The 15537-nt window shown below is 45.3% G+C and overlaps 1 protein-coding gene across 1 annotated transcript in view; it reads right to left on the reverse strand.

Annotated features, from left to right (window-relative positions):
- CFAP61 (cilia and flagella associated protein 61) overlaps nucleotides 1–15537 on the reverse strand; it is a 2971729-nt gene that overhangs the window by 1641380 nt on the left and 1314812 nt on the right. The window contains exon 17 of the mRNA XM_069608074.1: nucleotides 9821–9949. Coding sequence (XP_069464175.1) covers nucleotides 9821–9949 — 129 coding nt within the window. The remainder of the gene's footprint in view (nucleotides 1–9820; nucleotides 9950–15537) is intronic.

A 15537-nucleotide genomic window follows, 5' to 3' on the forward strand; every position in this document is an offset into this window, starting at 1 on the left:
TTCCATGTTTCTGACAGACATTTACAGATAATTGCCTCATTTCTTAATGTTTGTGGGAAAAATTAAAACAGAAAACTGAGTTTATGCGATATTATCCAAAATTGTACATACTGAAATGAATGGAGGACCGAAACATAAGAAGTTATTGGCCCACAAACTAACCACTGTATAAAAGCCATTGCCTCATGTCTGACCTAGACTTAAACCAATGCACACAAGAACCAACTCGCAAGGATGTACACACTCCCTAGACATTCACATTTGGCATCTCCCTTAACATGCCTGCCTACCTACAACAGTTATGGAATCACCATGATTTTATTACCAACAAACCTACCATCCTTTGACCACTTCCTCCCAGAGATTCCTCACCTATGATAATCTGATCCCAGTGAGGCTGCCAGACCTCTGGCAGACCTTCAAGCATATCTTTCCTAGCCAGATCATAGGATTCTGTGATGCAGAGAATGATCCACCTTGACTGGGTCTTATTGCTCACAGCCCTGCCAGCACAGGCCCCACAATTACCCACAAAAAGCTGGCCATCTTTCTGGACAATCCGCGTCTGAGAGATGCAGAACCTGAGAGCCTGCACCGGGCCCATCCAATGGTATCGCTCTTCTACATTGGAAGATGGATCTTTTGAGAGAGATGAAAATCTGAGCACATCTTCCCACCTTAGGAAGGAAGGTCTCACATACATTTCTCTTTGGGGAAAACCACAGATAGATTTAACAGATAACAGCTGGAGATCACTCACCCACCTCGTGGAAGTGATGGCAAGCAGGGAAAGCACCTTAAGTATCAGGGGGTCTAAGAGAACAAGAATGCTAGGGCTCAAACAGAATGCCCATAATAAATGTCAAAACCAACTTCAAATCCCACAGTGGAACCACAAACTGGGGTCGTGAACACTGATTGCAAAATCGCAGCAAAAATACCCTGACAGTGGGAATTGTGAAAAAAGAATCTTTGTCAGGGGTCCTTTTAAAGAAACAGATACTAGCCAGGTACCCCTTTAAAGTGCCAATCTGCAGGCCTGTATAGACCAAAGACAGCAAACATTCCAAAACATATACTATGGGGCAGGATAAAGGTCCAAACCCCTCTCCTGGCGTGAAGCTGAGGATTTACACCATTGGAAGGCATAAACAGACATAGTGAGGGGACTCCTAGCTGCGAGGAGCACATCCAGAATGTCATCGGATATGTCCCACTCCTTGTATCGCAGCCTCTAAGCAGCCAAGCATGGAGATTCAGGCTGCCAAGGTTCAGGTGAGGTGGAGGACCTGTCCCTCTGACTAGGAGAGCAAATCCACTCTCAGTGGAAGGCACCAGGGAGGGCTGATGAACAGCAATTTGGAACAATGTGGACCCGAACAGGCGCAGCCTCCTGAGAACCAGTAGGATGACAGATCGGCAGGAACGCACAGTGGATGTCGAACCTCCAGTTGACCATCACTGTGTCCCCCAGAGCTCCCTGGCAAGGAAATTCCCTGGAGCAGAAAAACTTACACTTCCTGTTCACACTGCAATTGAAATCGTCCATTTAGAGTTCTGCAGTGGGAAAATATCTCCTCCAGAACTTTCTGGCAGCGCTCTCACTTGTGGGAGGCAGAAGTCTCAAGGCATCCCCTGTGACATTCTCTGCGACATTCCCTTTTCCGGCAAGGTCAGCCGCTGTCATTGACAAGTCGTTCTCCAGAGCCCAGAACCACATTTACTTTGTTTCTCTGAATAGAGGCAAGGAGCCCACGATACCTCATTTGTTGAGGTAGTGCATTCCCACTGCGTTGTCTGATAGGACTAGCGGAGACTTGCTCTTTACTGAGGGGAGGAAGGCAACCAAGGCCAACCTGATTGCTCTGTATTCAAGAAAGTGGATGTGATCCAAAGACTCAGAGGGAGAACACAGTCTGCTTGTCATCAGATTCAACGTATGGGTGCCCCAACCCTTCAACGAAGCATTAGTGACCACAGTTTCTTGAGGCTGGGTTTGCCGAAGCAACGTACACTTGAACAGGTTGTCTTGCAGGGACCCCCACGTAAAGTCTCGAGAAACTTTACTCAATACTTTCAGAAAAGCTGACATGTTCCCCTGAAATTGAGACCAGTAATAAGGGATGAGCTACTGGAGTGAACTCATGCATAGTCAGGCCACCAAGACCACCAGAATGCAGGAGGTCATGGGTCCCAGCAAGCGCAGGAAGGCTGAGGCGAGAACTTGTCCCTGCAATTAGGAAACATTTTCCATCCGAGAGATGCTCCCGAATCAGTACTCGGGCAGAAGGGCTCTGCCCAAACAACTGTCCATGATCGCTCCGATAAACTGGAGGGACTGGGATGTCGAAACCTGCGACATTTTGAAGTTCAGGGAAAAGCCCAAGCTATGCAACAGGCTGCAGTTGTAGAACAGATGTGCCGACACCTGGTCTGGGAGCAGGATTTCAGATGAGCTAGTCATCCAAGTAGGGAAAGACAGGAGTGCGTTCTCTCCTGGGACGAGCCAGTACAACTGCCAGCAGCTTGGTGAAAACCCTGGGTGCCAAAGAAAGACTGAATGGCAAGACGGGGAACCGATCATGACATTGGCCTACAATGAAGTTCAGGTACTTCCTGTGTTTCATACGAATAAGCACGTAGAAGAAGGTATCCTGAAGGTGCAGTGACACCAACCAGTCCAACAAATGAAGGGTTTGGTAGATATGGGCTAGAGTAACCATCTTCAATCTGTGCTTGCACAGGTACAGAATCAGCATCATAAGATCCACAATGGGGCATAAACTCTCTTCCATCTTCAGAAAGTACATGGATGACCATCATTTTACTCGTTATGAGCACAGCATTAGTTTGATTGCACCCTTTGCTAGAAGCTGACAGACTTCCTCCAAAAGGAGGGGTCCAGAGGCAAAGCAGAGCTGGAAGAAAGATGGGCTGGAAGGCGTAGAATAAATGGGAGCCAATAAGCCTGATGAACGTCCTGTAAGGCCCAGGCATCAGACGTGGTGCGAGACTATTCCAAGCTGAACTGGGAAATTCTCCCTTCGACTGGGGACTTGTGGGAGAAGTCCCATCGACAGGGAATTTGCACCTGGAATGGCCGACTGGACTGTGGAGGCAGCAATTCTGACTCTTGGAGATCCTTTGCCCCTATCCCCAGGGAAACAGCATGTTTTTTGCCCACCTGAGGGAGCTTGATCTCTCCCACAAGGGATATAGAGAGCTGAAAACCTTGTCCTCTGCTGGGTGAGACTGGGGGTTGTTGAACAGCTAGAAGCAAACAGTTTAGCTGCTACTTTAGAGCAGGGTCTGCAACCTTTGGCTATCCAGATTTTTTGGACTACAATTCACTTGATATCTGGCTATTTACTATGCTAGGTAGAGATGATGGGAGTTGTAGTCCAAAACATCTGGAGAACCAAAGGTTGCAGACCCCTGCTTTAAAGGATTGGAACCTCTGCAAGGAGGCATCGCCTTTAGCCCCGAAGTGGTTATGTCCATGCAAGGGCTCACTCAGGAGCTTTCCTTGCATTTCTTGTGTGAACCTCGAAGGTCCTCATGTAAGAATGCCTTCCGACTACTGAGCCAGTAGCCATAGCACACCCCACATGCTCAGCCGTGGCATCAAAGCCCTCCCCAACCACCCCAAGGGGTTTGGCTGCTCCAAAGACTAGAGGTCAAATTAAAATGCAGCCAGAGCACGGGTTCCCGAGTCAAAAAACATCCTTTCCCCATGTGTTTAATCTATTGCTTTTCCTGTCCAGTGGTAGCGAAGGTAATGTTGATGCCCACTGGCTGGCAGTCGTGGCCTTCACCACGAAGCTCTCAGGGGAGGCACAAGTGGACCAAAATGTTGGGTCTGAAGGAGGTGGGCAGTGTTTCCTTGCCAACTCTCGGTCTACCAACAGGACAGATGCAGGTTTCTCCCGGGCTTCCAGCAGTGGGGCAGCAACTGCCGTATTAAAAGGCAGCAAGGTCTCTATTTTGGCCCCTTCATCAGGATGTCTCTTAGTTCAAATCGAACCTTAGGTCTGGATGGAGACGACAACCCAAAAATGTCAAGTACTTTGGCCATTAGGAGTGGAAGGAGGCCTGGGATCTTCCTGGAGTTGGCACTGGTAGGATGTCACACTCTGGACAGGTGTCAAGGCCACTAGCGTCTTGTAGGTCCGACACCAGCTCCAATAAACCCTTTTCCTTTTGTGGAATTCCTATTCCCTTTCCTCCCTAGGGGAAAGAGGTACCATTCCAAATGGAATGGGATAACCTTCCTCATCGAAGATTTTACCCATCTTTGGCTTAAATGTCCCCATAGGAAGTGGGTTATATTCCAAAGGAGCTCCAGTGCCATTGCTACTGAGCAGCACCAATGAGGCTGACGTAAAGGGAGCTGGTCCCAAGATCTCGACACCCGATGGCAAAGCGGGTTGGCTACGGGAGGAGTTTTCATCCAGAGGGGCTAGGGCTGAGCGTTTAAATGTGCAGTCGCGGTCCTTTGCGGGGTGCCTGTCAGCTTGGTCAAGCGCAGTGGGTCATGATGGTTATTTAGCACCAATGCGGCCAGTGGGGGAGCCTTGGCGAAGATGTCAAGCATCGTCAGTCGAAAGGCTACCCATTCCTCAAGGGTGGAGGATGATACCTCTGGTGTAGCTTCTGGGGGGGTCCTTGAAGTGGTGCCTTCAAAGAGGAAGAAGAGTGGTTGTGAGAGGGGCTGCTCAGTGAGTGGGGACCTCTTGCTGTACTTCTTCTCCTTCCAGGCTGGGCACCCATCTTCTGACCTCCACTCTGTGCCCTCTGACCTCGATCGAGATCTCTTTTCTTTTTCTTTTTCCTTTTCCTTGTGGAAAGAATTTTGTTGTCGACTCGTGGAGAGATTTTCAGTGCATTGACTGGCACAACCACAGTCCTAGGGTGGTGCTTCTCCCCCAGGCAGCACATACAAATTCTGTGAGGTGCAGAGACCGACATCTGTCAACTGCAATTCGTGCAGGGCTTGACGCACAAGGCCTTCAAGGGATTTGATATTTTTCGCAAACATGAAGAGCAGTATTCCCAAAGTGAACAGAGTGCAGAAAAAAAGACCTACGGTCACAGGGTTTGGCGCCTCAATGTATAATGTCCTAAAAATCATGTCCACTGCTGGGCGTGTAGGGGCATCGGGCAAAGTTGTGCTACACACCGCGAAGGCAGAAACGTTTCCAGAGAACAGCTGTGTTCCAAAAAGATTATCGTAGACGAGGAATCTGTGGGAGGGAGAAACTCTAGATTTATTGTCATGCAAGGGTGGCAAAAGCCCAAAACGAGAACCAAAAAAGTTAAACAAATTGATCAAATAAATGATCATGGCGGCTAATCAAGGGCTACTTGGAGCCAAGTACTTTGGCTCAAGGGTTTTTATTCTAACATACAGAAAACTAAAGGATTAGGTTTAATGGAGGTCAATTAGTCATTCTCTTTTTTATTGAATTAGCTGATATCAACTTTACAATATTTATAGCTCAAACACATAAAAAAATATTTCAGAATATTTTTCTTAACAAAATCTAAGACATAGAAATTATGTACAAATACACATAAAATACATCTCAACCACACTTGCATACAAAATAATTTGTATGACAATTTCATTTTACCTGATCAAAAAAATAATTAAAAAGATTATATATTATTACCAGAAAGACAATTATTTTACGACACCCAGAAGAGTAGTCATGTCTTTGATATATTGTCTTCAACTGTTCAATTGTCCAGGTAGAATTCTCCAAGTTTTAGTGCATTAAGAATGGCAATCGCCAACGAAGAAGCATTACCACAAAATATCAATTCCCATAGCAAGTCAGCAGATAACTAACTCTCTGTACTCTGGCACAGTTGTTTTTAAATTTAGTATACAATGCGATCTTAAGGCGTCATGATCTACCAAAACATGTCTTAAAGTTTCATTCAGAGTGGGTACCTTACAGAACCGACAAAAATTGTCTTCTGGCAAACTTTATTCCCATTTGGCGGCAACCTCTCTTGTTTTCCATAAGTTAAACCTTATACGCATAAAGTCGGCTCTGTGCAGTGGTGAAGGAGATTTTTTCAAATAAGGTTCAAGATCAGTATATTTTTTATGATGAAGGGATTGTTCTTGAATTCTGGATACCTCATGCATTTATCTCGGATCTTAATCCCGTTCCACTGAAATAATTTAGTTTTAACTCTCACAGGGTTGGTCAGTCGATCATTAAGTGTGGCATTAGCATATGCTAAGGCTTGAATTACCATCTGTTTCAATTTACAAATCACTACATCTCTCGATGAGAAAACATGTCTTGCGAATGTACCTATCAACAACGTTGAGTATAACGACAAGATACATTTTCTTAAAGGAGCAATTATCTGCATAGATATCTTACATGCAAAGATATATAGACCAATTCTAATCCAAATCGATTAGAACCGAATTCGGCAATTTAAGTAATTGACGCCAAAATCTACCCTCCATTTTGCTCCACAGTAATTTGGTAATTAAATTGTTGATCTCTGACCCATGTAATAAAACTGGCATCACTTTCTGCAAGTAGAACACCAATACAGGTGTCAATGAGAACTTTCCATATTTGTATTGAATAATCTTGGCTTGTGAGATGAAAATACTCAATTTTCCTTCTAAGATTGCCCAATGGGCCTTATCATCGTGGTAATCAGAGATAGGAACTCCTAAGTATAGATATTGGTGTACAGATTATATTTGTTTGTCATGAATTGTCCATGTGCATTTTTCGCCATTTGACTTTTTGCTTGCGTGACAAACCAAAACTTTAGTCTTGTCCAGATTGATGGTAAGCATATTAAACCAGACATATTCTGCTAAAGCATCTAACAGACGTCGTACGCCCTGTGGTGTTATAGTAGGGCTTCGATGGATTGACCAGCTAATTTAGGTGCATCTGAATTTATGTCACAAAAAGCCTTTTGAATATCTGCAATGAAAAAATTAAAAAGAGCAGATGCAAGAATGCATCCTTGTCTAAGCACTCTTTTTGTTTCAATGTATGATGATAACGTCCCTTGTGCATTAAGTCTCACCTGGATTTTAGTATTGGTGTGAAGTTCTTTAATCAGGGCCACAATGTATTAGGCACATCCACCAAAATGCAGTTTTTCGATTAACAACTCTGGAGTAACACCGAATTGAAGGCTGCCCGTAAATCAACAAAAACAAAATATAAATTCTGTTTCAGAGGTTTGAAATGCGAGATAACAGAGTTTATTGTTAACAAATTAATTGATGTACCCATTCCCGAAATAAACCCAGTTTGATACGGGTTTGATCTTGCCTAGAATACTGGATGGCCCATTTGTTAAAGTCCCTCAATATGAAGTGAGAGAATATCTTCCCCGGAGCATCAAGAAGGGTGATCAGTCTATAGTTTGAAGGAAAAGACCGAGCACCCTTCTTGAAAATCGCACTACAACAGAACACGTCCATGAGCTCGGGATAACATTAGAATTGAATTTACCCTGGAAGATATTAAAGAGTATTTTTACCTATAAATGGGGATGTTGCTTGAACATCCAATTGCTCAGCCCTTCTGGGCCAGGAGCCCTTGAGATGCTCGATTTTTCAATGAAGTATTGAATGTCTTCCTTCAATATGTGTAATTCTTTAAATCGGGCATGTTCAACTTAATTATTTAGAGCACCTGAGCTAGTTTGTTCATACATCCTCGGGAAGTGGGCAACCCACTCATACTCACGGACTCCATTAATCTGGACTGGTAGTTGCTTCAAGTGTGTGGCAATATTAAGCAAAGACCAGACCTGAGATGTGTTGTTGGTCTGTATTGCATAATTAGTCATAATTCAAGTATAAGTTAAAGTGTAAGAGAGTCACTCACAGACTTTGCGGTTTAAGTGTACCACACTCCTATCTTGGCTGTTGAAGTTGCTTGCTTGAGTTTCTCACCCATTCTCATATAAAACTGGCTCCGCCATCTCATGTCTTTTGCAAAATTATGTTGAGGCATGGGTTGTCAGGCTTAACCCCATGACAGGCTGTCAGCTAGCACTCTGGATTCTACTCTTACACCAAACTATGATCCTCTGCAAGAACTTGCGTCTTGGACAGCCCTCAATCCTATGTCCTCTCCGTTGGGAATCTCTCTCTGCTTCTCTCCCCTCCTCTCCTCTCCTCAAGGTTTCTACATGCTCTGTTCTGCTCCTGCTCAACTGCTCCATTTCTTCCTCTGGTTGTCACTTCATCCCTTTTGGTGCTCCTCTAGTCATCCTCTTTTCACTCCTTGCTGTTACTCAGCCTTATCTTCTGAGATCTTACAACACTTTTCTACCTTCGGCCCTTCAGCTCCTCTCTCAATGATGGTTTCTTCTTCTTGTGCTCCTCTTCAACTACTTCTCTTCAACTCCTCTTTCTCTTTGATGTTCTCCCCTCATTATCCTTTTTGTTCCTCTTTAACTCATTTGCCTGTACTCCTCTCTGGTGTTCTCCACCTTCTGCTCCTTTCCGCCTCCCTGTAGCTGCAAGCACTTTATTAAAAAACAGAAAATGAGTTGGGTCTACCATGCATGGATGTTTGAAATGGCCCCCGTATCCATTGCTTCATTTCAATAATGTATGCTTTCTGTGTCACCCCAGCTCCTTGAGAGCAGAAGAGGTACAGCAAGTGCCCTCCTACGCCACATCTTCATATAGCGCCCCATAGCACAGGTGCCTAGGACCATTCACTTCCTCCTCATATTCTTCTGTAACAGTCGTTACCACTCTGGCCAGGGCCACAGAGACCCTCCTTCTCCTGTACTCACCCCCTCCTCACATGTACTCTCCCCAGTATCCACTGTCTGATTCTGTATCATGACATCCTTCCCCCTGGTCTCTCTACTTCACTTACCCCCTTCATCTGCCTGCGTGTGTCTGTTATGTGAACACAAAACATCACTTCAGTATAAAAAAGCCTAAACTATTACGAATGTTTATTCATGTGTAGATGATAAAAACAGTTTTACTATTTCTCACAGTGAAAGTATTGCATAGTGATAAACTTGCGCGGATACATTAAAAGCATTTCCTAAAAGAGCTCCACCAATTGCTATAATTACTCTCAATAAACGATCATTAGTTAGGCATGCTCGCTGAGACAGCCACGTCATAAAACAGCTGGTTGCGTACACGGGCACGCTTACAGCACATTTGCACAATTTCTGAAGGTTGTGAGTAGGAGGGCTTCAAAATATACGAATTGTATGTAATATGTCCTTTGTATTATCTAATTACTCCTGACATTAAGCAGTGTTATTGTGAGCGTATTTAAAAAAACAGGCAGCTTGTTGACAGAGCACAGAACATGCCCTCTCCACAGGAGAGCAAACTGGCGGGCTCCAAGAGCTTTTCTAATAACAGAATGACAGCAGATCGTCCTCTTGAGAGCGAAGGATCAAACCGGTGGGTGAAAAAAATCTGAAAAAAGGGAAATGCTGAGTGCAGTGTACATCAAAGAAGCTTAATTCTGAGGCGAATGCTGTGTTAGGCCTTGGAAAGTATTCTCAGCAGAAGCATTGCAAATCATCTGGATTGTGCTTTCCTGTTGGCAAACACGCTGTAATGACTCTGCTTCCTAAGGCGAAGTCTCAAAATGTCGGCTTGAAAAACAAGGTACAGTCGTGAGCAGGGGAGCTTAGGCTGTAAGGGTATGAACACCATGTCCCCTGTAATTAAGAAGCAGCCTATTCAACACTAAGACAGTAATGTCATCCCATCTGCCAAGGCCTGCTCCGGCTGGCAGCGGGCCCTGTGCCTGCTGCTGCTTCTGTTACCCACCTGATCCTTGGAGACCCGCTTTGATGGAGCGTTTATGCCAAGCTTTTCCAGCGGATAGACAATCTGTCGTCTCGGTCGCACGGGAACCATGTAATGAAGGGCAGATGTCAGGGAATGGGCACAGGGATTCTGAAACAGAAAGACAGCAATCTCTTTTTAGCACGGTGAATGTCAGCAGGGCGTTACATATGCCTGCTGGATGCATCTGCAAACACACAATTCCTAGCCGTGTTGGCTAAGTAAAGCAGAGATAAAAATGTGCAAATAAACAAACATACTCTTAGAGCAGAGGAATGAATTGCAGATAATGCCTGACACTAATGAAGATAATTATGAGAGTAATTACATTACTATCTCAGTGGGAATGACAGATAAACAAGTGGCTTGGTTGATGGGATTTTTCAGCACAAGCATTTTCCCCAGGAGGCTCGCCTCTCCATAGCAATCATAAATCAGTGTGATTTGACCTCATTAAGTGCTGATATCTGCTTTCTGTTAACCTTTCCTAGCTTGGTACACGATGCTCTACAAGGACCCTCCAAGGGCCTACCTGCCAAGCAGATCAGATGCATACCTGTCAGCGGATTCAAATTACATGTGTGCACTGGAGTTTGGAACTATTTTCCACAGTGAGCTTTACACATACCTTTTGTGGGAACGTATTACTTATAACAACAACCAATATTTAATTTAGATAAAACAGGTGACTCGCAGGACTTCTGGACACCACTTTCCAGTCACTGGATTTCATTTAACAAACAAATGCATTTTTTCCGGACTGCGGAAACAAGTTTGCTGGTGGGGGCCCAGATCTACCCGCATGCCTGACCTTCCGGTAGATCTGGCCACTACCAGCAAATACATGCCGGAATCACTGGCACTGGTACTAGTCTTGAGGCTTAACTGTGACAGGCAAATTTACCTTAGGGTTTTTAGTACTTTGTACACCTTTTTGACTCTATAGGCAAAGTGCTCCTTAGGTTTGGCTTATCTACACAGGGATGAACTTCTTATGTTTGAACACTTCGCTTTATTCTGCAAACCTTGTTTTGTCTTACACTTGCTTAATACAGAGTTTTCTTTGAAAAAATCCGAAGTCTGAGACCTTTCTTTTTCCATGTCAATCAGACATCCAGTGCATACATAGCCCTGTACTATGAAAGCGTACAGCAGCATAGGCAGAGGTGGGGTTGCAAGTAGAGCTGGAGGGGGACCAAGAGACCAAGGGGGGGAAGGACGGCAGAGCAGAGTGTCGGAGAGGCAGAATTTGAAAAGATGAGGTATTTGAGAGATAGTGTTATCAATGGTGTGTAGTGTATTGTAGTGCAGGAAGTGGGCAGGGGGAGTTGAGACAGATAGAGATAGATTGCAAATAGTGTGGGAGGGAGATAGAAGTAGAGTAGTGACTGCAGTAGTTGGTGTGAGAGGGAGTGTTAGGAGAGAGTGAAGCTAGAAGAGAGAGGTATAGAAGTGGGGTGCAAAGAGCAGGGTGTTATAGAGAAAATGGGGAGGGCGTGCGAGTGGGTATAGTGAAGGGGTGAGCAGGGTGTCATATCCCTGAGCTTGGTGGATAGAAAAGCAGCATAAGTAGTAGTAGATCGAGCACAAGCGGTGGTGAGAAAGTAGTAGTAGTAGAGAGAGTGTAGACGTAATAGAGACAGTAGTAGTAGCAAGAACAGAATCACGAAAGATACATAAAAATGGTCCAGAAATCACACTCTCCTGGGCAGCCAGATGTACAACCATCAAAATGAATATCCTGCCGAGGTTGATATTTTTGTTTCAGGCACTGCTGGTGACACTTCCGGCAGCCTTCCACACAGAAGTGAAATAAAAGCTCCTGGCCTTTATGTGGGCTGGGCAGAAACCCTGCATATCATATGTTTCCATGATGCTCCCAAAAGATAAGGGTGGTATGGGTTACCCCGATATTTATTAATATTTTAGGGCTTCACAGTTGAGAATCATACTAGATCACCTATGAGAAAACATTGAAAAGCAATGTGTATCTTTGGAAGACAGTCTTTTTTCGCCTGTGACCTGCTGTGGGGTCCCTGAAAAGCACTTACCACAAAGGGTACGAGTGCACCCGGTACTTGTAGTTTTTTGCTCCCTGTGGAGGAAAACCAGAGATATGGCAGGGGTTACATCCTGGCCATCCCTGCTCAGCTGTGTTGGAGCTCCCCCCCCCATCAGAGATTTAATAACGGAGCCCGGCCGCTTTCAACCATTATACGAGGCCGGCCTAGTGAGAGCAGCGCAAATCTGGAAGGAGGGTGCCTTTTTGGCCAAGGATGACCAGGCTCTGCAGATTGGCACCATACCGCCCTTGCTACAGCTCAAAGGCGGTTTGACGGACCGGTGCTGGAACGGCAGCTTCAACGCCCGCTGACACCCTTAGAACATACACTCAATACACACCAGGGGTCCATAGAGCTTATTTTTCGATTATACACATCCTTGCTTGGCAGAGGGCACATAGCCACCCCACACACGGCGGCACTTTGGAATCGAGATCTAGGGCTGGATGAGGGGGCCGAGGTATGGGCCACGGTCTACAGGGCAGTATGGTCCTCAACAATAGCAGTGCAATATAAAATGCACAACAGTCGGCTACTGTGGGTGTTAATCACAAACGCTGGAACGGCTGTTCAACTGTCTATGACTATTGGCATCAGTGGTGGAGCTGTCCTAGGGTGCAACGTTTTGGAAGGAAGTTTTGGGATGTATGCACGCCATAGATGGGAAAGGCAGGAGACATTCTTCCCCTGTTGATCCTGTTTGGGAAAGAGGCCAGAGAGGATGGCAACACTTATCATATTTGCTGAAGAACCTGATTTTAGCAGCACAAGTTTACCTCACAATACACTGGAAAAGAAGTTAACCCTCGCCCCCCCCCTTACAAAAAATGAATGGTTAGATAAAGCCCATGAGATTTATGAAATGGAGATCCTTATGGCATCAGTTAGAAACCCATGCGCATGTGGACATGGCATGGCTTCCATTCCTAGAATATTATCTGGCCGAAAAACAAGGGATGGGAGGTACATGTGGCTAAGCAGGAAGAAGGAAGTGGAGAAGGGTGGGAGCTTGAAGACTGTGACCACTGTGAACTGGTTGCGTAAACAGTGCGCAGGGATCGGACACCTTTGCATGGGTGTTGGTTGCTTTCCTGTTTGGTACACCAGCTGTTGCTGGGCAGACATGGTTTCACAAGCCTCTGTGTGGACAATGCCACCGTTAGAGAGGTGGGGATCATTGGGGTGGGGCGCACCACAAATTTAGGTGGGAAACTGTGTGGTAAAGGAAAGTTGTTGCAATGAAAAATTGTAGGATCATTCGAAGTGGTCAGAGATGTCGGGCTCCACACTGTTGGTCTGAATGGTAATATATTGGTTCCTGACTTGGGGCCTCATCATGACCTTGGTGGTAAGACTTAAATGTGCCTTTAATGGATTTTCCGCCACAAATACTGCTCTGCAGGATCATGAGCCGGCGCAAATACCACTGACTGTACAACAGCTAGTGCCATTACAGCTGGCGGAATCTGTACCGATATAAATAAGCTCAATCATCGCCACATCACAAGTCACAACACGGCGGTGTTAGCACCGAAATACAGCACTCATACCACCAAAAACACAGTGCAATTACCTCCAGCCTCCAGGTGGAGGTAAATACATACAGGTGGCACAAATGAAGGCACAGGTGAACACAATCCACGCCAGAGGGCAACATAAGGCACACACCTTCCCCAAACACAGTTCCCAACACCATGCTGCCAGTACACACTGCGAAATGGAACATGCAGCTGCTCATGCTGCGCCCGAAGGTACAGAGTCAGGACAACCAGCCCAGGGCACAGGGTGCATAGAGGAAGAGGAGGAGAGGCCGAGCAAGTCGTGCACCAATACCCAGGGACAGACCCTCACCTGGACCCTCACTGAGTCAGTTGGTCACCCTGCACGTCTCAACAGGGAGACCATAAGTGAGCTGCTCACCACAATGCAGGGCGACATAGAGGGAAGGATCAACATCAGGTGTGCTGTGCCCCACTGCTAAAGCTAGTGTCCGCCCTGCAATTATTTTATTTATTTGTTTATTTTAATTCTTATATTGTGCAACAAGCCCATAGGCCTCATTGCGCACAAACAAAACACACAGACAGCAACATAATCTTAAATCAAACATAATATGAACAGAGGGGGAAAAAAGAACCAAAAAATGAGGTTATCCACGGTCCACTAGCAATTTCAAATCAGAGGGTAGGTTGGAGAAATTCTTACAGTTCGCCAGGAAAAAAGGGAGATTACTGTGGCCAGGAACTGGCACCTCCCAGCACACTGTGGCCATGCTGCACGGCATGGTGCAGCCAACATTTTGTGTAGTGTTAGTCCAGGTGCTGGATGCTCTCCTGTGGCATGTCTCACGCTACATCTCACTGCCCACCCCCAGCACATGTGCATGCCATGAAGGCATAGTTCCGTGCCATGGCACAAATGCCAAATCTCATCACAGCCTTGGACTGTACCCATGTGGCGTTGGCGGCCCCCACAGGCCCACAAGCACAAGGCTGTGTAGCACAACAGGAAGTACTACCACTCACTGAATGTTTAGGTGACCTGCAATCCCAACCTGTGCATCACCCACTGTTGTGCCTGCTACCCTGGTTCCACCCACGATGCCATGGTCCTATGGCACAGTACGCTGTCTGGAGACATGGAGAGGCACAGAGGGCAATGGACGTGGGTAGTGGGTGAGTAAAAGTGTTAGCAGACAGGTGCTGCAATTTTATTTATTTATTACATTTATTATACGCCCAGACCTGGATGTATCACGGCGTAGTTGTGGGTAAATACAATCTTTTTATCATAACAGAGATACAATAAAACAATACAAAATATTACATGCAGTGTATATACAAATGAGGGTGGGGTCAAGTCGGGAAGGGTTGGTAATCATGGCTTAGTTAATATTGGTTGAATAACCAAGTTTTCAATGATTCTTTTAATTGTAGGTAGGATGTTTAGTTCTTGATATTGGTGGGTAAGGAGTTCCAGTGTCTAGGAGCAAGGATTTTAAAGTTGCTGCCCCCTGCTTTCTCTTTTTTTATATCAAGGTGTGAATTGTTATTAGATCTGAGAAGTCTGGTCTGAGATTTCTTCATGACTCTGTTGATGAGATACTTAGGAGCTTTGCTGGTAATGCATTTATGCGTAATGCTTAGGCTTTTAAATAGGATTCTGGCTTGGATGGGGAGCCAGTGGTTGTCTCTCCTGATATTGGAGATGTGATCAGATTTGTTTATGCTTAGGGCAGCTCTGAGGGCTTTAACTGCATAAGTTGGAGTTTGGCTATGTTGGTTTTGGATGTACTGAGGAAGAGGATGTTACAATAGTCGAGTTTGGAAAGTATAAGTGCTCTTGCTAATGTAACACAGTTATCAGGTGATAGGAATTTGCGACTAAGGGAAATTAGTTTGGAGGTATAGGAGCTGGAGGAGGCTAGGGTGTTTACTTGTTTTGACATGGTTAAGGTGGCGTCTAAGTAGACAGCAAGTGTCTTAACTTGTTTAAGAACTGGGATCGTGGTGCCACCAATGATGAATGACTTATAAACAGGCTGAAGAGTGTCAATTTTGGAGGATGAACCTAATATAAGTAGCTCTGTTTTGTCATCATTGAGGCAAAGGCTATTGTTAGCCATCCAGTTTTGGA

The sequence above is a fragment of the Ambystoma mexicanum genome, chromosome 4q, assembly GCF_040938575.1.
Source record: "Ambystoma mexicanum isolate Mex_15411 chromosome 4q, UKY_AmexF1_1, whole genome shotgun sequence".
In the NCBI taxonomy this organism is placed as follows: Eukaryota; Metazoa; Chordata; class Amphibia; order Caudata; family Ambystomatidae; genus Ambystoma; species Ambystoma mexicanum.